At 36.3% G+C, this 23,184-nt stretch overlaps 1 protein-coding gene across 1 annotated transcript in view; it reads left to right on the top strand.

Moving 5' to 3' along the window:
- Positions 1-23,184, top strand: part of LOC149550159 (type II inositol polyphosphate 5-phosphatase 15-like) — a 155,503-nt gene that overhangs the window by 103,645 nt on the left and 28,674 nt on the right. The window contains exon 10 of the mRNA XM_089793276.1: positions 4,658-4,781. Within this exon, the coding sequence (XP_089649402.1) occupies positions 4,658-4,781 (124 nt within the window). The remainder of the gene's footprint in view (positions 1-4,657; positions 4,782-23,184) is intronic.

Raw genomic sequence — 23,184 nt, 5'->3', positions numbered from 1 at the left:
GCACACGATTATACGAACAAGGGGGGGGGTGTTGTGAATCAGTATAATAATGAATTTTCCAATTTAAAACTTTTATCCAAACAATTATCTTTGATTGCTGAAATGAACAATTATGTACATGAACAGAATAACACAAGATTTACGTGGAAACCCGATGTGGCAACCTGTTCTTTTACAATGGTCTATAGGCTCCAACCTACTAGAGGCTACAACCTCTATGTTTATGAGCATCGACTCACTGGAAGCACAACTCCCATGCTTCATAGGCTCCGACCTACTGGAAGCACTAACTCCCATTGCTTGTCTTGGTGAGCACCAACCCACTCCACACAAACTTCTTTCCCACCTTGACAATGTTGCTTGCTGAACTGATGATGGATATTTTAATTGCACTATATTTTTTCTTCTTTAATCTGATATTTATGAATCTTTTAATACATACCTTTTCTTTCTTTCTCTCTATGATAAATATATAAATTAGATAAAAATCTAATAATATATTTTTATTGCAATTTCTTTTTTCACACACTTCTTTCCCTTTTTCTTTTACAAACTACTTCATGCAATTTTCTTGCACTTGTCTCCTCTTTATTCACTCTTCTTATCCATTATACACACTTCATTCTAATTCTTTTTACTTATTTATTATTGCAGAACAAATTTCTTTCTTACTTTCTCTGTCATCCACCGCCGACTGCTTCTCATCTTTCATATATTTATTTCATTCTGCACACTTCCTCTTACTCTACAATAATTACAAATGACTCAAGTCATACTTTTAATTATAAGATGTGACTTTTCAAATAGAAAAGTCATTCTTTCACAATAAAGTATACCTTCTCTTAATTCAAATTACAGAAACATAAGATGCAGCAGTTCTTTTATGAACCATTGTTTCCTCCGATTAAGATTTTTTAGAGTTATAGCTCAAACAATATCATAACTACTTCTAATCAATATCTTTGCTAGATAATATTATTCATAGCTTTATAAATGCCGTAAATCTCAACTTCTTTTATTATTTCTCATATCCAACTGAAGGTCCAAGAACGATCTTTTTGCATTTCTTGTATTATGTGACTACTGGTGTACTAATTTTGTACAGTCCAAGATTCATTTGTGACTGGATATTATATCATTGATTCTAGAAATATAAAATTCATTTGCCTTTTCTATACAAGCTTTGTAAACTAGAATCGCAAGTCCCTTCTTCATTGAGACTTTATCGCTAGAGAATACTTGTCAAATTGAATCTTGTCCTTTGCCACCGTAGATGTATTTGCTGACGGATTTACTGATTATTGCTTCTGTAAAACTTTTAAAGAAATTCTGCCAAATCAGACAAATATGGATAAGGGCCCATGACACCTTTCATTTTATGGGACCTTCACAAATATTATCGCTGGTGGCTTGTATGTTCATCCATGCGAGAGCCATGTGTATATACTCTGTCCAATGCATCATTCAATAGTACTGACGTGACAGTTTGAGTCTTCGTCATCTTTAAAAACATTCATTGCTTCACTCAACACTTCTTTGACCATTGATACATTATCGACGCCTTTTTATCATATCTTCTAATATACTAAATCAAACCATATCCACCATCTTGCTCTGTCATCTCAGATTTCCCAATTTAATTCATACTCACCGCAATTAGGGATTTAGGGTTGCCACACTTCGGTTGTTGATCCTGCAGTACATACTGTTGAATATTCTTTTGACTATTGTTGTGCTTCAATATCAAGCTACATAGATTGTTGTTAATGTAACACTAACTCCACCATAAATATTAGTGTTTGCTTGCTTCTTTATGACTTTTGATATATGCCACACTCCATATCGACTTCATTGCTGATCGTTGTTCCTCCTTACATGCGGGCTTGATGTATTAACAAATATAATTGCAGCACACCCAAACTCCATATGTTTGTCGCTGCCTTAGAAATATTTGACTTCCAGAAACCCCAACGATTCCTCTATTTATAGGTTTCAATTTCTAAAATGATTCCTTGACATCACTGAATATTTGACATATTCCTTTGTGGGTTCCAGAAGATTGACTTATCACTGCTATGTATGTATTTGACATTTTTTTACTGATGGACTATTTGAGATGCTGATTGCTGTGTTCAGGTCTTTAGACTTTACTGTTTTTCTTGCTACGATACATTTCATGACCACCAGATAGACTTGATATAGTACAAGTGTGAGAATATGTTTTTCAAGTACTTCTATGTGCCAGTATGTTTTGATAGACATCATTTAATGGTGCAGTGCAAGGTAGGAGAATCCCCAAAGGAGATGTCCTAACCCCCAGCAAATAACCACATAGCAGAAGATAAACAACAATGCAAGATTTGAAGCCAAGTCACAATAATTTATTCATAGATATAATTGATTACATGCAATGTGCCGGGCAGTAAGGCCTTCCTGGTTACGACCAAATACAAAGCAAGTAATAGTTTTGCAAGATCTCTCAAGATCCAATCCAAACCCTAGCTAGTCCAGATCCGCACTCTAGTACAAACCTCCAAGAAAAATCCAATGGGTACTCGTAAACCTACCAAGCAATCTCCCTGTTTCCCAAGCTTCAGCTACTAGCCTTCTCAAAATTTCGCTCCTCTACCACCTCCTCTTCTCCAAGATGGATGAATAATGCCTAAAGACTTCACCACAACCCCAACTTATACCTATCTAAGCCACAAGTCGGCCTAGTATGCTACAAATTAAATATCCGTTACATTAACTACTTGAAGAGCCACAAGTCGGCCTCCAACAGGAATTACATACCAAATGCCTTTAAGGGCTTACAATAATTATTAAATACATCAAAATTAACTACCCAAGACCCAAATAGGTCCACTCAACCCCACCAAAATCCCTTAATCATGCAGGAAGCCAACTACCCAAAGATGCTCCTGCATCATTTAATCAGATCAGACCTTAAATTACAAACCACTATATTCTTCTCTAGTTATTTTTCTTGTCATCTTTCCAGTCTACCTACTCTTTTTTGGTGAATGATGTTGTATAGTTTTATATGCTACCTTCTTCTTTATAGTCTACATTCGTCTTCTGTTGCCTTTGACATTGATGATACTAACACTTGACATGAGATCCTTTGACATCAATGACAATACTTCCATCAATGAACTCATTTCCCGTGTGCTAATGATATCGCCAATAATTTGTAATAGTGGGCTTGATTAGTTAAGAACAATAAAATTCAAAGTAACAAGAATCAAAATCGGATCGGAATCGACAAGGCCGAATCGAATCGTGAATCGGACATGAATCGGAATCGAATCGGTCATGAATCGGCAAATTTAAAAAACCCTTGAAATTTAGTAACTTATTTCATAAACCCTTTATTGCTGATTCAATTCACCGATTCACAAAAAATCGTTTGGCTTGAATTGAATCGCCGAATCGCATGAATCGCTGTGATTCTTGGAACTATGATAAAATTACATGGTAGAATCAAGTAGGGACTCTATCCTACTTGTTTAGAGAACCCTTGGGAGTTTGTTCAAGAGTGAGAGGCAGTTGTTTAATGCACTCGAGAATGATAAATTGATTGATGATTGAACTAACAAAAACACAATTACAACTATATCCAAACTTGTTCATTGGAAAGCAACAAAATGAGTGTTGTGATATGTTATAGGTACTTTTGGCTTTGGCAATATCTATCAAAAGACAAAGGATTTTAAGTTGATGCAAGCTCTGATTGTGTATACAAACCCCTAGTTGAGTTACTTGGTGATAAACTATCGGTTATATTTTTTTTTTCGCTCTAATTATGTCAACATGTTGTAGCTTTATCTTCCTTCACCATAGAATATTAAGTAGTTTCCAATGCTTGTGGTTTTACCCAAAGTGTGACCTCAAGCAAATAAAAACATTCGTAATACAATTTTGTCAATTACCTCACTAAAAAGAGCCATAACCAGATTTTGGTGAAGGTCTTTGTGGGTTTTTTAAGGTGCTTTGATACATAAACAAAGCTCCATTTCAATCAAATAAAAGTATTCATAATACAAATTTGTAAATACCCTACCAAAAAGAACCATCATCGCCTTGTGGGGATAAGTGTCTTTTTAAAAAAATCTGTTCTCATTCATCTACCCAAAGTATAATTTCAATCAACTAAACACATAAACTAGACAATGTTTTCAATTACCTTGCTAAAAAGAGCTAGTATCAGATTTTAGGGATAGAGGTATTTGCATCATCACATGTCAATTGATACATGCTAAATGCATCAGCTGCATTTTGGCTGCTTGTTTATGTAGTATAATAGACCTTAACCTATTAGAAGTACTTACTTCATCTATGCACACCACCATAACCTTTTTCATATTTTTTTTCTAAGGAAGATTTACTCAACATTTTAACTTGTCAATAATATATTCTCACAAAATACAGATTTTTCTATTGCATATATTGTCTTAGTACAAATCTTGCTTACAATTTAATTCCTTTGTTTGGTTCTCATGAATAACATGTTTTTGCACTAAAACTCTGCATCATATTTTGTCATGTTGTTTTATGTACACATTCAATAGGGTTTTGTAATATTTTTTCTTGATGATTCTTTTCTAGTCGTCAATTTTTTACTGTATTTGCATTTAATATGGTTTTTTCTATGCAGCATATGATTCCAGTGAGAAGAGAAGAGTCCCTGCTTGGTGTGATAGAATATTGTTTCGTGATGGCCGAAGTGAGAAATCAGCTAACTGCAAACTCTCATGTCCCATTGTATCTTCTATTGAATGGTATGTCCTTTAAATAAGATGTCTAGATTCAAATATTATCTATGAGGCAAATTGTAGTTTTGCCTTCTTTAATGTTAACGAGTATACATAAAAATGTGTTACAATTTGGAGATAATTTTTTGTTGTTTGAATTGAAGACCTAAGGATAAGGAGTTTGATTTTTTGAGAAATTTGAGTGCATTGCTAGTTCATTCATATAGATTCCAGAATATAGTCAAAATGCTATGTCACCTAGGAATACATCTGTAATTCCCCATTCCTACATCTGAGAACAAATATGAAATGTTTCCTGGCCATCATTGATCAAATACATTTTGGGTTTTGGGTACAAAATGAAGAAACACACATATTCTTATATTAAGAGGGGTTCGAATCAATATAAGATGAACTTTCTCAATTTTTAATTTTAGTAATCTCAAATTAATGAACAAAGCATTCATACAATTAAAATTTAACAAGAGAAGATAAGATGCAAACACAATTTTATGTGGAATCCCACGTGGAAGAAAACCAAAGAAAAATATTGCTCTTTATACATAACTTATTACTGTTGAAGATGGTAGCTGCGATAGAGATCTTTATCTCTGATCTTATGAAATGGGAATATATTTGTTATGAATGCTAGGTCATCTTCAGCTGAAAGAGACATTTGTGGTATTATTTAAGTTAGTATTATATAAAAAGACATGTGTCATACGTCATGCGAATAGGCATGTGTATGGAAATATGGAGCATTTAATATTTCGAAATATGAAGGGTTGTGTATTTGGAATTTGTAGAGACCTTTGTATGTAAGTTGAAGAGTCTAAATGCAATCTATTTATGTGATTGCTTGGTGTATTGTAAAACAATGAAGTGAAAAGTTTTGTACTCAAAGTCTTTTCATTATTAATAAAAGAGATATTTTGCTGGTGTGGCTGGGTTTTTCTCTTCAAGTGGAAGGGTTTTCCTAGAACAAATGTATTGAGTCTTTTGTGTATTGTTGATTCTCCTCTTTGTTGTTGTTGTTTATCTAATTCTTGGAAAAAACATTAATATGGTATCAGAGCCTAGTTAGATATCAGCAATCAAGAAAGTCTCTTTTCTCTACCATGTTGTAACTATTATGGCTAATTTGGGTAACACAAGATTAGGAGTTGGAGAAGTGATTGTGTTGCAAGTGTCAAATTTAATGTGTGAGATTTCTTTTGAGGCATTGTATAGGATCATTCTTGGAGGAAATTTGCAAGCTTTTTCAAGCACCTTCATACACCTTCAAATTTTCTTCATGCAGATGAAATGAGCTCTATAAATTCTCCTTGCACAAGATTCATCAATGATCATAAGCCTTCAGCTAGGGTTTGCTAAGAACTTACCTCCTCTCTCGCATGCACTATGGAAGAGGTGATTATCATGAAACTGTTTGAATTCATATATCATCACCAAGCTCTACGAGCATTTCAGATGCCCAAGAGGAAGAGGTTGCTGTGAAATGAAGGAGGCCCTGGACATTTGTAAAGCCTAGGTTAAAGCCTCAAAATACTGGTGGCGATGGGTCTAAGTAGATTTCAAACTAGTTAAGAGGAGGCAATCCTATGACAACGTTGGGAGAAGTCATATCTCTTACCAAAGAGGGAAAAACAATCTATTTAAGAGATGCAATTAGATGCCAATGAAGGAAGACTCAAAATGTTTCAATTCATCAATTTTATCCAAAGAGCCTTAAGTCAGTGAGAGAAGGGTCTTTTTAGGAGAGCTTAATAAGAACGTGATTGAGCCAAAGATGGTAGAGAATGATTTTTCAACACTTTTGGGAAACTAGCTATCTCTTAATTTGATGGTTGATGGTGTTTTAACTTTTGTAAGGATCCAATATGTTTCTCTGGAAAACTTTTTGTAAGAATCGCAAAGAGACGAAGTCTAAGGACAGAAACCCTATAGACTTGCACTTGGAAGTCTTGCAAGTCGTTGCTGGTGTAAGCTCAAGAAGTGGGAGTCTTCACAATCTAAACCAACATTTTCCAATATCTAGAATCGTCATTCCTTGGATATGGTTGGCATACTCGGTCAAAATCTTAGTTGGGTCATGCCTATCATTCTTAGTCAAGCTCTTGATTGGGTAGGCAGAATGGAAACATTCAATTGTAGTCATCAGAGGAAATGCTCAGTCCACGATTTGAGCTCTATAAGACAAAGGAATGGCAATGCAATGTCAAATAAGTTTTATTTACCTTATATTGCCATGCCTTCATTATTGCTTCCTCTATTGGCTTATTTTGTGTCATTTTTCATGTGTTCTAAGCATTTCATGGACTTCATGGATTCTATCTTTATATCATGCGTGACTCAGTTGCTTCAGCTTCTTCGACCATTTTCATATAAGTCATCGAGAGTCAAGACTCTTTTTGGAAACATCTAGTTGGCAACCTCATCCAATGGTCTCCATTTTTCAGTGTTATTCATGGCAGTAAATTGTCGGAAGTTATTCTTCTTGATTTCACATGTTATTTTTAAAGAATACGTTGGATGGCATTTGAAATTGACTGCTCATTTTGAGGTTTTGCATGCATCTTATGATTGTTGGGTATTGTTGGGTGATACAAGTTGTAGAAGGTCGTGCATAAGAGGTCAATATTTTTGCAAGAGTTTGTGTTTCAGATTTTCATATCTACAGAGTTTGTGCTTCATATGTGCTATTTGTGGAAATTTGTGAATCATTTATTTAAGCCGTATTCGTGTGTTCAAAAATATATAGAGAGATATTTCTTGCGAGTATTTTTCTGTGGAAGTTGGGAGAAGATACTCAAATTTGGTCTTGATCATTTTCGTAGAAGTTTACGGTGTATTGAAGATATTTTCAGGAATCTTTATCCAACTTGGCAACCTAGTTGCCAACATCATCTATTGACATAGAAGGTGGCAGCTGAGTGTTAGATTTTCAGGTCGTTTTATTATGTGTTGGCAAGTTTTGTCTGGGCGTTTATTCTATTTCCATTTCAACTCACACAACACTTGCAAGGAACATGCGAATGAATGAGCATGTTGCATTTTTAGAGATAATTTGAAGCCTTGAATTACTTTAACATGGTTGCAGACTCATAGAAAGTTTGGACATTGCTTCTTAATAAATTGTATCTGTACAGTGTTGGGCAAAATTTTTTAGGTGACATAAGGATATCTAAAGGAATATTCGGGATACATGTCATCAGGATCTATATTCTTCGAACTAGTTGTTATCTGTTATATGCTCATAGATCAATTTAGGATGTCATTGATACAATGAACAAGAGTCCTATATTAGATGAATTGTCAAGGACTCCCAATACGGTCAAGAAACTATGTTTCAGATTAGTAACTCACAAGTCGAGATGGTGTGTGTGTATATAAATACCTAAAACTTTGATTCCTATCTTGGATGGTGTTGGTAACTTAGTTTGTTCAAAATTGAGAACATTATCTTCTCATTTGCAAGGGTGATAACCATAGGGCGTAGCGATGAGATGGATATTGTTTTGCATTTAGAAGGAGAGTGCTTGCTTCACCATCAGGCAATTACGATTTTGTTATGTTCTTGTTCGAACAAGGTGCTCAATGACAGTCCTGCTACTTCAGAATTTAGGGTGTTGCTTGCATCTATATGAAAAGACTCGGATGACTATAAAAATCCTCTTTGAATTTTGTTGTGATTTAAAGGTTGAAAGAGCATTGCTAAAATTATCAAAAGTAAAAGATTAAGTATATCTTAATTATACCTTTGAATATTGCTTATGAATTCGTTTAAGACTTTAAGTTCATAGGGAAGAGTGAATAATGTATGCCTTTTGCATTGTTCTCTATATTTTTCTTTAGGATAAGTTGATTCTATGAACTTTTAGTAATCTCTCTTGAATGGTTGTAGGACATATCAAAGGGAAATGAGGCATACTTGGTTGTGTAACGAATCTTGTACGTGATTGTTGGAGGCTCATATAGAATTATTTTCAGACCAATATAGATTTTACGGAGGACATGCAGAAAGGACAGCCTTGGTTTAAAAACATTGAGCAACATGTAGGAGGTGAATTCTCAGGCCCATAATCTTATAGAGGATCAATCCCAGAAAATTACATTGGAGAAACATGGAATACCAATTAATTTTGTATCAGTTGGATCTTGTTGTTTGATTGATGTTATTCATGAGAAAACTCTTTAGATGGACAATCTGGGAGATTCTTGTGTTGTTTGAAGTTAAGAAATCTAGTTGTTCTGTCTGGGTTACACAGTTTCCTGCAACAATCATTGATTTCAGAGTTCAATTTTTTTGAGGTTTCCTCATTGTTGTGAGGTTTTCACACCATTGCCCCAAAAAATTTTGGGGACCCCCTTTTTTTTATCGCCTTGGCAATAATTTTTGAAGTTGTCCAAAAATTTCTGATCTTGGAAAATTTTACTTCTTGGATGCCTTCAAGTCAAGAGGGAGGAGGTTAAATTTATTTTTCACCTGGTTTTAAGCTTGATTTTCCAGAACGACTAATTTTATCCTTAGGCTGAACAAGTTTCAAAGAACAACACTTGGCAAGATAAAATTGTAGATTTTGTACTTATACGATTTTTTTTGAAAATTTGGATATAATTGTATAAACTTGAGTAATTTTCAAAAAATGAAATTTTTGTTAGATTTGGGTTTTTTGGAAAATCTTGAATTTTTTCGAAAATAAAATAAAATTTTGTGATGGTGAAATCAAATTGCAAAATTGATTTTGGATTCTAGAGAAATGATTTATTTCTGTAAAAAAATTAAAATAGCATAGCAAAATTGATTTTGGATTCTAGAGAAATGATTTATTTCTGTAAAAAAATTAAAATAGCATAGCAAAATTGATTTAGATTAAATTGCAAAAATTGGCATTAAATGGATTAAATCTGCCTTAGTAATTTAAAATTGAAAAAAATCAATTTGGGCTTGCCAAATCCAATTTTTAATGATATATTAATTATTAAATTGTCATTAAATGAAAACGTTTAGCATCTCCGAGGCTTTATTTATTTTATTTTTGCAATTTTGGTCTAACCGGCAATTTAAAAATGCAAATTTCATTGTGGCAAAATTAATTTTTAACTTATCATTTAATCTGGGCCAGAACTGTGCATTAATTAATGTTTTTCTTTCCCTCCTAGGTGCAAGTCGGCCAGCTAGAGAAGGCAAGTGAATTGGGTATAAGAGGGATCTCGTTCCCCTTACCTCCTCATTCATTCCATCCTCCTCTTGCATGCTTGGGCGAATTTTGAGGAAGGCAGCGATTTTTCTTAAGGAAGGCAATTTTTTTTTCCAGATTTTGGCATTCTTGCAAAGGTGGATTTCCATTGTTGACAATCTAATTTTTTTTTTCCATGAAGGTTGCATTTCTTCCCTAGGCAACTTCTTGTGGCAAATCAAAATTTCTTGCCCTAAGGCGATTTTTGTGGGAGCAAAATTTTGAGAGAGCCAAATTTTGTGGGAGCCAAAATTTGTGGAAGACAAAATTCTGATTTTCAAGAGGGGCTGTAATTTTCTCCTAGAGATTGGACGATTTTGTTGGTGAAGAAAACATATGATTGAAGTCTATTTTTTTAGGCACATGCATGGGCAATTCCAAGAGCACCAAATTCTGACTTTTCCAGTTAGGGCATCAAGATTTGCAAGGGATTTGAAATTCTTAGGTCTGATCCTAAATTCCAAAAGAAGACCCAGCCATTAGTAAAGGTAAGTTCAAATCATTTGGAGTTGAAAAGGGTCCTTAAGTGGATTTCTCTCTTTTATTCTTGTCTAGTTTTGTTTCCTTTGGTTCTTCTTGCATTCATCATCCACCACTTTATCACCCCATCATAGGTTGAAGATTGGAGATTGATAAGGGTAGAATCCATGATAGGACATTTGAAGAGGCAAAAATAAGCTAGACCACCACTAGGTTGAAGATTGGAGTGATAAGTGTAGTCCATCCTAAGGTAATGGCGAGGTAGAAATAAGTGTTAGTCCCACCCTAGGTTGAAGATTGGAGATTGATAAGTGTAGTGATAGGACTTGGCAAAACAGAAATAAGTGTAGCATCCATCAATAAAAAGAAGGTTGGAAATCGATAAGGGTAGTCCATATCACTTAGAACAAAAGGGCATAAATAAGTGTTTAGGATGGTAGATGTTGGTGCAAGCAAGAACCCTAAGGGAACAAATATTAAGGAAGACAAAGAGGACATGATGCCCAAAACAACTTTCTTCTCAAGAATGAGGTGAATAACCGATACCAATGTTGGTACAATAAATATGATACAGGTAAAGGACAGACTGAAAGAAGGACAATTCCCCATGGCAAAGATCTACAAAAGTAGAATTGGCCACACGAAGGAAAGAAAGGAATCACCAGATCATCGAGGCTCATAGTGGCACACTTCAAATCAGAATATGGCAATCTCATGGTGCTTCTCAGTTGGATCATGGGCCTAGCTCAAGGTATGCAATCTGAAAACTAGATGTATTTCTTTATTGATGAAATTGCAAATGGAAGGGGAAAATTTGAATGGGCTAGAATTATAAGTGAAAATCTAGAATTACAACTTAGGGTAGTTTAAAACTAGAAGCAATTCCACATGGGGTCCTAGCCCTTCTAGTTGATTGCAAGCTGGCAAATATTGAAGTACAAGCTTTGGTGAAGAATGAAATCAGGTGAAGGGCGAATTTGATTGAAGAAGCCCCACAATCTCAAGGAAGAGTGAATTTCAAAGAAGAGAAAATTCAGAGGAAGTGATTTGAAAACATTTGAGGCTAGGCAAGGCTTGGTTATTCATGCAAACCAAATTCGAATGGGAAGGTTGGAAGACCAGGGAGGCAAGGATAATGGGGGAGATTAAGTTCGATTTCAAGGTATTGGCCAAGAGCAAGGCTCTCAAGTTGCAAAGAAGTTCACATCCAGGAAAGCCATTGAGGCCAAGGCAAGATTACCCCAAGTGCATGAAGACCTCATCCTTTCAGGGTCAGGACATCAAGTACAAGCAAGTTCGAGTGGTGATGAGAAAGTTTCTAAGGACAAGCTCAAGCATCCAAGGCTTCACCTTATCTCAAGGATTGAATAGATTTATAAGATAAGGTTGATGAGGTGGCACTTTCATGTGCATGCAATCAAATCATGCCAAGTGTCCTATGTTCTCATTGGTTGACAAATTATTGTAATTTTCTCATTGGCCCACAAAGTTGGTGCCCTCATGTAATTGGTTGAATCATGGTAACCCTAATTAGGGTTTGTAAGATATAATCTTGGCCCCTGATCTTGCCTCTTAATCTTGGCCATTCGTTGTAATTTGGAGCCTCTATAGAAGGCCATTTTGCTCTCATTTGTGAGGGAGTTATGTCGGAGAAAATTGTTGCAAAGATAATGCCAAAAATCGCTTTTCTTTCTCATTGTTGTGACTTGCATGGTGATTAAGAGCTTTTGGTATTGTTGCATGGTTTCTACTTCCAAATAGTTAGAGCAAAATTTCTTTTCAAGTTGTTCAAGTGGATTGCATTTCAAGTTGTTAAGTAAAGAGTAAAGTAGATGGATAGTTGCATGATAGCATTAGTGGATGTTTGATAGGGATCAATAACTAGGCCACTAGCATCCTAGCGGCTTGTTGGGAAGCCTTGTGTGGTAAACTAGTTTATTTTTCTTTGAATCATTGCATCTATGGAGGTGGAGCCGTTGGTTAACTTTCATTAGATTCGATCCCCGTCCATTTGCTTATCTTTCCATTCATAGGAGTAGGAGTAGAATAGCAAGTAGTAAGGAATTGGAGTTTTGAAGAGGAAAGTTAGAAAGGTGTAAGTCGTAAGAACATTCACCCTCCATCACCATCACCTTCTCTATCAACATCATCTAACATTCACACCGAATCACCATCACCATCATTCCACCAACGTCCAAGTTGTCCTTGAAGGAATAATGTAAGCCCGCCTATGTGATTACCAGCAAATCACATCAATATATTGAGTTAGTATCCACAGATGTAAGGAACATTGGAGTTATTCTCACATCCCATGAGTATTAACTTTTCAAGAGAGGAATTGTGTGTTTGATACTTCCTATCAGATATTCAATTGCTAATATGTTGTGTGGTATAAAAATTGACATCAACACTCATTATATTCATGGCTAGAGGTTGAAGAAGGAACATTTAGGCTATCTTGTGATCATTTTTCTTCTAAGAGGAGGAGATTACATTCAGTGGGAGCTTGAGTGCAGGGAAAGGCAGGGTCAAATCCTTTCATGAAGTATCAACAAGCTCGTGTATTAGTGTAACTACTTGTTTGGTTCAGAATCATCTCTTTTTTGTTATGTTAATCAAAACAATGAGAATGCTGCCCCTACTAAGAGGGAGTTGGATTGACCATCACAGGCAACCTTGCACAAAGGAGGTCAGAAGATTGATATCTATCTCATAGAGAGTCACATCTATCAATGCATTCTTCTGTGGGAGAAGTTTGAGGTAAAAGCTCTCATTCCACCCTCTATGAGTAGGTATGGTGGACCACCCTTTGCGAGTGGGCATGGTGGAAATGCATTATTCTCCAGGAGAATTTTGAGGTGAAAGCCCTTATTCCACCATCTGCAAGTAGGTATGGTGATCACCCTTTGCGAGTAGGCATGGTGGAAATGCATTCTTCTCCAAGAGAAGGTTGAGGTGAAAGCCCTTATTCCACCATCTGCAAGTAGGTATGGTGATCCCCCTTTGCGAGTAGGCATGGTGAAAGTAATGTGTGTGATCCATGACTCTAGTTTTATAAGTCTATGAATTAACTATGGTGAAATATGTTATGCTGAGAGAACATGTGATGGGTATATATCAACTCCTTTGGTTGCAGCTATGTCTGCTTGCCTCATTAAAAATCTCTCTCTTGCTAAGAGGGAGTGTTGAAGATGTTAGCTGCGATAGAGATCTTTATCTCTGATCTTATCAAATGGGAATATATTTGTTATGACCCTTATGGTCATCTTCAGCTGAAAGATACATTTGTTGTATTATTTAAGTTAATATTATATAAAAAGATTTGTCATACATCATGCAAAGAGGCATGCGTATGGAAATACGAAGCATTGAATATTTGGAAATATGAAGGGTTGTGTATTTGGAATTTGGAGAGACCTTCATGTGTAAGTTGAAGAGTCTTAATGCAATCTATTTATGTGATTGCTTGGTGTATTGTGAAATAATGAAGTGAAAAGTTGTGTACTCGAACATTTTCACTATTAATAAAGGAGATGTTTTGCTGGTGTGGCTGAGTTTTTCCCTTCAAGTGGAAGGCTGGGATAAATGTATTGAGTCTTTTGTGTATTGTTGATTCTCCTCTTTGTTGTTGTTTATCTAATTTCTTGGCAAAAACATTAACAGTTACAACCTCGTACACTCCAACCCATAAGAGACATCAATCCCCTCCATTGAGGTCCAACTCAGCAAGAGACTCCAATCTCTTGAATAAGAGGCCCCATCTCAGATCTTGCCTAGAAGAAGGTTCCAACCTTCAAGGTGTAGGGTCATACTGATGTATTGGATCTACCCTAAATCCTTTGAAGGACTCCAAAACCCACCCACTCTTGGAAAGCTTCTTTAAAACCTCCACTCAGATTTGAAATATAATCTTGGAACGAACTTCACAAATATACCCAATGTCTGCTCTTATCTTTGCTTCAAAAAGGGCCTGAATTTTAGCTTAGAGATCTGCCCTTAAAAAACATGTGATTCCTTCTCTTTTGGTTGAAGAGCACATGGTTATATTGAGGGTCAAGAGGAGGGGGGTTGGAACCCAATTTACACTTTATCCATCATAATAGCATAAATTACTATATCTAACAATTATGCACGAGAACACAATAATGCAATGTTTTACATGGAAACCCAATGCAAGAGAGAACCACGACAAACAATAGCTTTTCTTTAGTTCTTTTACAATGTTTGTTGGCACTAACCCCTAAATTTATGAGCACCAACTTATTGGAAGCTCCAACTCCCATAATCTGTAGGCACTAACCTACAAGAGGCACCAACCCCTAAAGCACCAACTTCACTTAAACCTGAAATCCCATTTTCATAATGTAACTATCTCAACTAATGATGGATGCTATTTTTCTCCACAATATGAACATATTTTCTTCCTCAACTGCTATTATTATGGTCACAAACCTGCCATAAGATAATCATAATCTCTTTGAAAGTCATTGTAATTTTGCCATAGAGTGATCACAAGCTTCACTTGAAAATCTGCTATGCTCTCTTCATAATTCTGTCATATTTTTTTCTTCAAAAAAATATTCTATGAACCTCTCAAGTCTGATAAGTTATTCTCTTGAGAGCCTTCTTAAAAGCCAAGTGTACAACTTTATACAGATTGTCTTCAAAGCACACTACTCTTGTACTCTTTCGAATCTGCTTATGAACCTTCTAACAAAACCTTTTTATAATCTGCAGCCAATCCTCTCAATGTGAATGTAATTTCCCATATATATATCCTCTCATAGATATTCTTTAATTCTTTTCACAAGTCTGCATAAAATTACTTTGACAGATCTGCTATAAATATTTATATGGAAATCTGTCCATAAAAATCTTCAGAAATCTGCAATAAAAAATATTCTATAATGTCTTTATCTGAAATTACTCCAACTCCCTTAATATAAGTCTTTTTGCCATTCGAATTTTATGTTCTGAATCTGCTCTTAACTAGACTGATATATCATTTCATCTCTCACACACTACATTGAATCATTCATTCTCAATCTTTATAAATATATTTATCTCTACAAAGGTCATACTTTTTCATTAGAAGAGGTATATCTTTTTGCCTTGTAATACTAAAAATGTAGCCCATTACTTAGAAACCTAATTATATTATGAAATAGCTTCTATTCAAGTGATTTTTAAATGATCCTTATAAGGATTGGTCCCCTTAATATTGATTTTATTTTTAAATACAAATTTGTCTCATCCTTAACACAAATTCAAACCATTTCAAATCTGAATTATATCTTTAGTTACTACTAATAAAATGGCATCTCTTTTAGCAATGCATTTGTTAACTACACAAGGCATATCATACTATTGTTCACTTCCATTTGAATCAATTTGCTGTTGACAAAGTTGTCCATGTTAATGACTAGAAACCACCTAACAATACTGCTGACTTGTCTCCTTTCTCAAGTGCTGATGTGTATTATCTGGAGTCAACTATGTTTGATATATCAGACATGAAATGAGAGGAATCACTTGTTTGCTTCTAATATTTTGGTAGTCGGCCAGATTACTTTATGCAGAATGTATCACCATCTTAATACATCAAAGTCTGTCTTGGTAAAGTCACTGCCACTGAATTTCATAGTCGCTATCTTCTATATGGACATGTGTTTCTTGTCAAGGGTGGTTGGCCCATTATGTTTGTTGCCTGAAGTAAAATCTTCATGACTATTTTATTGCTCCTGCCATGGGAATCAAATTGCTTTGCGATAGTGGACAATTAAGGCATTGACCAAATTTTGATGAAGCCTGCACAGTAGTGCAGATTGCTACTTTCATAATAGAATGGCATTATTCCTTTTCATTATGTCAGTGGCACTTGTATTGGCTATCGACTTTTTTATTTTATCATTTCATCTTTACATCTCATCTCGATTACTGATATATATATGTATATATTGATGTTTGTCTTCACTTTAAGAGATATACATAGATTTAGATCTGTATTACAGTAATGACAACATGCTAAAATTATGGTGTCCTTGTGTTGAGTTAATGGCCTATAACTATCCTTTATTATTTATGTGCACTCTTCTTGAAGTAATTACAGAAAATCAGTTTGACGTAGGTGATAGTGCCTTATTGCATTGTGTAAGCTCCCTTACTGCTGTATATTATGTATCAATAAAACATGTGAAAAATTGCTCATCATGATGAAGTCGCTACCTTTCTTTTATAATGTGCTACCACAAAACACATTTAATTATCACTGCATATTAAGTGCATTACATATCTTCCATCTGATATAATCATTAGGGCTATCTCAATGTTAAGTCTTTGTCCTCTATGCAATTTAATGATTCATTGGTTTACCAATGTTTAAATCTTTAATTTGAACATTATCTTTCTTGCCAGCAATCTCTTCCATACAACCAATGATTGCATCCATCTCGTTTCACAATAACAACCTTGCTTATCTACTTTTGACATTAACAAAGTCATGCAACCAGTCTTACTCAATGTCAATGCTTTCTTTGATGGTAGTCTTCTTATGGCATCAATGACGAAATCTAACAATCTCGATTGACATCTGCAATGACAATATTTCCAACACTGGTCTGCTCGTGAAGGTCTGATATTTTTCTATAAGTCAGCCTTCTTATCTGTTCTTTACTTGCGCTCTAAATCTACCCCTAATGTGTAAAATGAGCCTTTAGGATTGGCTTTCAAAGGAACTCTTAGATCTTCTCCATGGTCTGTAATTTTCTGCTCATATTCTTTAACATTTCTATCACAGAAGATCTGCAATTTTCTGCTCTTAATGTCTGCTCGTTAGTGTGCTTTGAGTGGAAGGATGTGCAATTGCTTAGATGCCTTAATAATCCTCCGAGACCCTTCTTTAATACCATCCAATGTGCCTTTTCATGCCAAGGGTTATACCTCTTCAATAAGGTCAGTTAGCTATCTCCCCCTTTGTGATTGATGGCAACCCAAGCAACTGAATTATAGAACTTGCCCTAACTATGACTTCTCCCCCTTTGACATCAATGGAAAGGGGTATTTGCAGTTAACTAAATAAGACAATGAATAGCTCCCCCTAAACAAATGCATCTCATGAAAACTTAATGAATGTATGAGAGAGACATCACTTCCAATTTGTCTTGTAGGTACTCAAAGGTCTCTTTTGAAAGAGGCTTTGTAAAGACACCAGAAATCTGTTCCCTTGTAGCCAAATACTTCAACTTAACATGCTACTCTATTAATTGCTCCCTTAAGAAATAGCAGTTAATTGGAATATGCTTAGTCCTTGAATGTATGATTGGATTCTTTGAGAGGTTGATTGTGCTTGTTTGATCAATGTTTGTTTCATCCATAAAACTTGTGTAAATTCTGTTGCTATAGTTCTGCTTCTATTGAACATAGTGAAGCTAATGCTTGTTTTTTGCTATGCCTAGATATAAGACAACTACCAAGAGAGAATGCACCTTCTGTGGTTCTCTATCATCCATACTACCAGCCCAATCCACATGAAACGATGTTTTAAGACTGAAATCTTCACCTCTTGGCTACCAAAATAAAAAATCCATCGTCTCCTTCAAGTATTTCAATATTCTCTTGACTGCGTTAGCATGGCTTTCCTTTGGAGCACTTGCAAACATGTTATCAAACCAACTACTTGCATGATGTTAGGCCTCATATCTATTAGATATAGTAACCTTCCAATCATTAATCTATACAATGTTTGATTTTCTATAGGAGATTCATCATCTTTTCTCAACTTGCAAATAGTAACCTTAGGAGTAGTCACTAGATTACAATCCTCCATTCTAGACCAAGAAAGAAAGATTGTTACAAGCTAGGATTGTCATTGCATCAAAAGATCAACCTGACAATGCCCGATACAACCACTAGACTTATAGGACACAGGAGACGGTTAAGCCATGTCATGAATCTTGAAGGGGAACGTTGGTGGTTAGTCCAACCACCCCCCCCCCACATTACCCGAGGAGATTCAAACCTGTGACCAAGCTCTGATACCACTTGTTACAAGCTAGGATTGTCGTTGCACCAAACGATCGACCTATCAATGCCCGATACAACCACTAGACTTATAGAACATAGGAGGCAGTTAAGCCATGTCACAAATCCTGAAGGGGAATTTTGGTTGTTAGTCCAACAAAGATAACTCTCCTAACTCCTTTTGTATATTGAATCAAATTCTTGGCACATCTTATTCTTGTCACCTCCAAAAATGATGTAATCAATATATACCACAACAATTAGTAATGTATCACCTTCACTCTTGATATATAGATTGTTATCCACTATTCCTCTTTTAAAACTTTTCTCTTGGAAATATTGTTTAACCTTGAATACCAAGCCCTTGGAGCTTCTTTAGACAACAGAGGGTTTTCTTAAGTCTAAAGTTACACACACAATCCTCATTCTCTAATAGAATGAATCTTTCATCTCATTCAATATGTCTTTCTTCAAGATTTCCATTTAGAAAAAGCTTATTTAACATGCATTTGATACAATTTGATATTCTTGAAACTTGCAAGAACTAATCTTGAAACAAGAGCAAATGTTTCCTCGAAGTCTATTCGTAACTTTTGTACACAAGTCTTTCTTTATTTCTTGTGACCTTATCTTAATTCATCTTGTAATGAAACACCCTCTTGGTTCCCAATACATATGTATCCATAGGTTTGGAACAAGCTTCCAAGTTTCATTGTTATTTATTTGATCCAATTCTTCCTCCATAGTCGTGATCCAATGTTTGTCTTTGCTTGATTCTAAAAAAAATCTCTAGCTCAAATTTAGAAAGAAGGATAGATTTGCATATTTGCATGTTTAGTTGTAGTTGCATGTCTTCTTGTTTGAATCTGTCTTTGCCGCTGATAAATTTCCAATGGAGATGCTTTTATAACCTCGATGTAAGGGGAGATGTGAACAACTAGGCAATGTGGGATAAAGGCCTATTTTGTCTTTTAGTCACTTAGGTCATTTTTGTCATATAGTAACTTTAAATGATAAAGTACTTAATAAATCTTGATAAAATATAGTGACTTAACCTTAGGAGTTCCCACTTAAATATCTTCCCCAATGAAACCAAATAGATTCCTGTAACTAGCTGGCATCCTCAAAATAAATTTAGTTAGCCTATCCAGATGGAAAGATAGACCAACAAGGCACCATTAGGTCTAGTGCGAAGAAGGGGACATTACAATCCTTCCTTCTCGAGATTGCTTACCATCAAGCAATCTCAATGTTAGATGCTGCAGGATTGATTCGCCTTCACAAGTGGCATCTTCATATGGAAAATCCTTCCAACGAATTAGATACTTCCTTATGGACTTGTTACACAACTTCCTTTCTCTGACCTCTATCACCTCTGTTGGAACTAATACTAGCTTCTCTTCCCCATCAAGTGGGGGCAATCCAATATAGGGTACTACATGTTGACCAATTGCTTTCTTGAGGCAAGAAATATGGAAAATGTTATGAATTCTACTGTCATCTGGCAAATCCATCTCATAAGCGACCTCCCCAATCCTTCGAGTAATGCCATAGGGACAAAAAATTCTAAGTTGAAGTTTTTTAGACCCACTCTTCTTCAAGGAGCTTTGCCTGTAAGGTTGGAGACGAAGATAAACCATGTCACCCAACTCAAAATTATGCTCTGTCCAACGACGATCAACATACATCCTCTGCTGATTTTGAGCCTGTAGAATGTCCTATTGATCCTGTATCCATTCCCCAGCTAGTGGTGCCCTGCTGTCTTGCAAAGCCAAATCTACGAATGACAAAGGCTCACTGCCATAGAGAGCTTGAAATGGAGTCATCCGGATGGACAGGTGGTAGGAGTTGTAACAATACTCCCTTAGATATAACCATTTAACCCAAGCTCTCTGTTGCTCTACTACATAGTTTTAGAGATAACCCTCCACCCATTTGTTTACTATCTTAGTCTACCCATTTGTCTAGGGGTGGTAACTCATGTTGGGTGTCAACTTTGTACCTGCCAATCTGAATAGTTCCTGCCAAAAAGTGCTAAGAAATTTGCTATCCTTGTCACTCACAATGGTCCAAGGAAGATCGTGTAAACTAAAATTCTCTCAAAAAAATAACTCAGCTACTTGAGAGGCCGACCAATCTGTCGCTATAGCAAAGAAGTGAACAAACTTAGTCAATTTGTCCACCACCACAAAAATAGAACCCATGCCCTGCACCCTCCGCAACCCTGTAATAAAGTCTATGGAGATACTCTCCCATTTTTGCGTTGGAATAGGAAGAGGCTATAATAATCTGCCTAGAAATTCTTGCTTTGATTTGTTTTGTTGACAAGTCTGACAGTCTCTGATATGCTGTAGGACATCGTCCTTGAGGCCCTTCCATGAAAACCTTCCCTTGACCTGTCTATAGGTTTTGAAGAAACCTGGGTGTCCTACTGATGGTGCATTATGAAGAGTTTCCATAATCTTTCCTTTGAGTTTAGATTTTTGTATGAGGTATATCCTATCCTTATTAAAAATCACATCATCGATTACCTTGTACTTGCTGTCCTGAAGCTGTCCATCCATAATCTGACATGCTTGAGTATTCTTAGAATACTCAGCCTACAACTAAGACTTCCAATTTGCCGATATCTTGGAAATAGCACAACATTCTACCACTAAAGGTCTCCTAGAAAGCACATCAACAACTACATTGTTCTTACTCTGGACATACTTCATGTCAAAATCATAGGCCTAAATCTTTTGACCCACTTTTACTATCTTTCATTTATATCCTTCGTTGTGGTCCATCTTAACTATGAATTTGCCACCCACCAGGTACTGTCTAAACTTGGCTAAAATGTAAATAATGGCCAACATTTCCTTGTCATAGGTGGAATACAATCTCTCACCTTCCTTGAGCTTTTTTCTCTCATAAGCTATATGATGCCTATCCTGCATCAGGAATGTGCCAATTTCGCTCCTTGAAGCATCACACTCTAGTACAAAAGGGCGAGAGAAATCAAGCAGTGCCAAAACCGAGCATGTGCTCATCACCTTCTTGAGCTTATCAAAGGTCACCTTTGTATCATTTGTCCACCTGAAAGCCCCCTTCCATGTGAGATCAATGAGGGGAGCTACTATAAGTGAGAAGCCTCTAGCGAACCTCCTATAATAAGAGCAAAGACAAAGGAAGCCCCTCAAATCTGATACGTTCCTCGGTGGCAACCAATCTAGGATTGCTTGAATCTTTTCCTAGTGTACCTTCACCCCATCTGCACCAATCATGTGACCAAGGTAAAGAATCTCGCTCAATCCAAACTCACACTTTTGACTCCTTCGCAAGCAATGAGTGCTCCTCCATAATACTAAGTACCTCATCTAGGTGTTGTAGGTCCTCCCAAGTTGTGGTGAAAACTAGGATATCATCAAAAAATACTAACATGCTCTTTTGTAGTTTTCTAAAATATGGTTCATACATGATTGAAATGTAGCTGGCGCATTAGTGAGTCCAAATGGCATGACCAAGAACTCATAGTGTCCATAGTGACATTGTAAAGCTGTCTTATGCACATCCTCCACGTGAACCCGTATCTGATGGTATCCAAATCTGAGGTCTATCTTCGAGAAATAAACTGCCCCATGTAGTTTATCTAGTAACTCATCAATGCGAGGAATAGGGTACCTGTTCTTGATGGTCCTCTTGTTGAGAATACGGTAATCAATACACATGCGAAGAATGCCATCCTTCTTCTTCACCAATACGACTAAAGAAGCGAAGGGACTAGACCTAGGTCTGATGTGTCCCATGTCTAAGAGTTCCTTAATCATTCTTTCTATTTCCTCCTTACAGTGCCTGGTATGGCGATAAGGTGTAGTGATGATGGGTTTGGCGCCCTCGTCTGAATCAATGATATGCTCAAACCCTCTATCTAGGGGTATGTCCTCAAAACCCCTCTTGTGCTTATCAAGCACCAGCTGAATGTTAATATGAATATGCTGCTCTGAGTCTAAGGTAGCCTTCGAGGAAATGAAACAGTATGCTGCCCACTCCATGTCATAATGGCTCATAATAGCCTCCATCCTATGGGCTGAAATCAACCTGGGTTCACCCTCTAGCATAGCCTTGAAGATCACCTGTCGGCCCGCCATCCTGTAAGAATTCTAGCTGCATCTTATCATGATCAACTGTGTACCTGCCAATAGTCTACAACCATTGTCTTCCTAGCATGGCATCTAATCCATCCAAATTGACCACATAAAAGTCTGCCTCAAAAAGAAAGTCATCAAAGTGAATCAAAAGTCCTGACACTTTCCCTGTGCACCTCAATCTCTCACCTCTTGCTACTCTAACCTTGAACTCGGGTATGTCATCAATCTGTAACTTTCTCTTTGTAACCCAGTGCATGCTTATGAAGTTATGTGATGCACCTATATTTAAAAAACACACAATACACTGTCCCCTAACTACCTTCAAAACGAAAGGGATGTCTTGTGGGATCGCTGGAAAGGGAAGCTATGATAGGAGACTGACCTTGAGCGGATTCCTTCTTTCTCTCTAGGTGGTCGTTCCTCACTTTCTTCCTCATCACTACCATCAACATCGGTGCCCTCTTGTTGCTCATCCTCCTCTGAGAGTACCTCGACATAATGTATTTTGCCTTTGCCAAGGCATCTACTATCCAGTGACCATGGCTCCCTGTAAGTGAAACA

Source organism: Cupressus sempervirens, chromosome 7, assembly GCF_028749045.1.
Source record: "Cupressus sempervirens isolate cs-2001-9-10 chromosome 7, ASM2874904v1, whole genome shotgun sequence".
Lineage (NCBI taxonomy): Eukaryota > Viridiplantae > Streptophyta > Pinopsida > Cupressales > Cupressaceae > Cupressus > Cupressus sempervirens.
The sequence above is the reverse complement of the archived record's forward strand: the minus strand, read 5'-3'. Positions and strand labels throughout refer to the sequence as shown.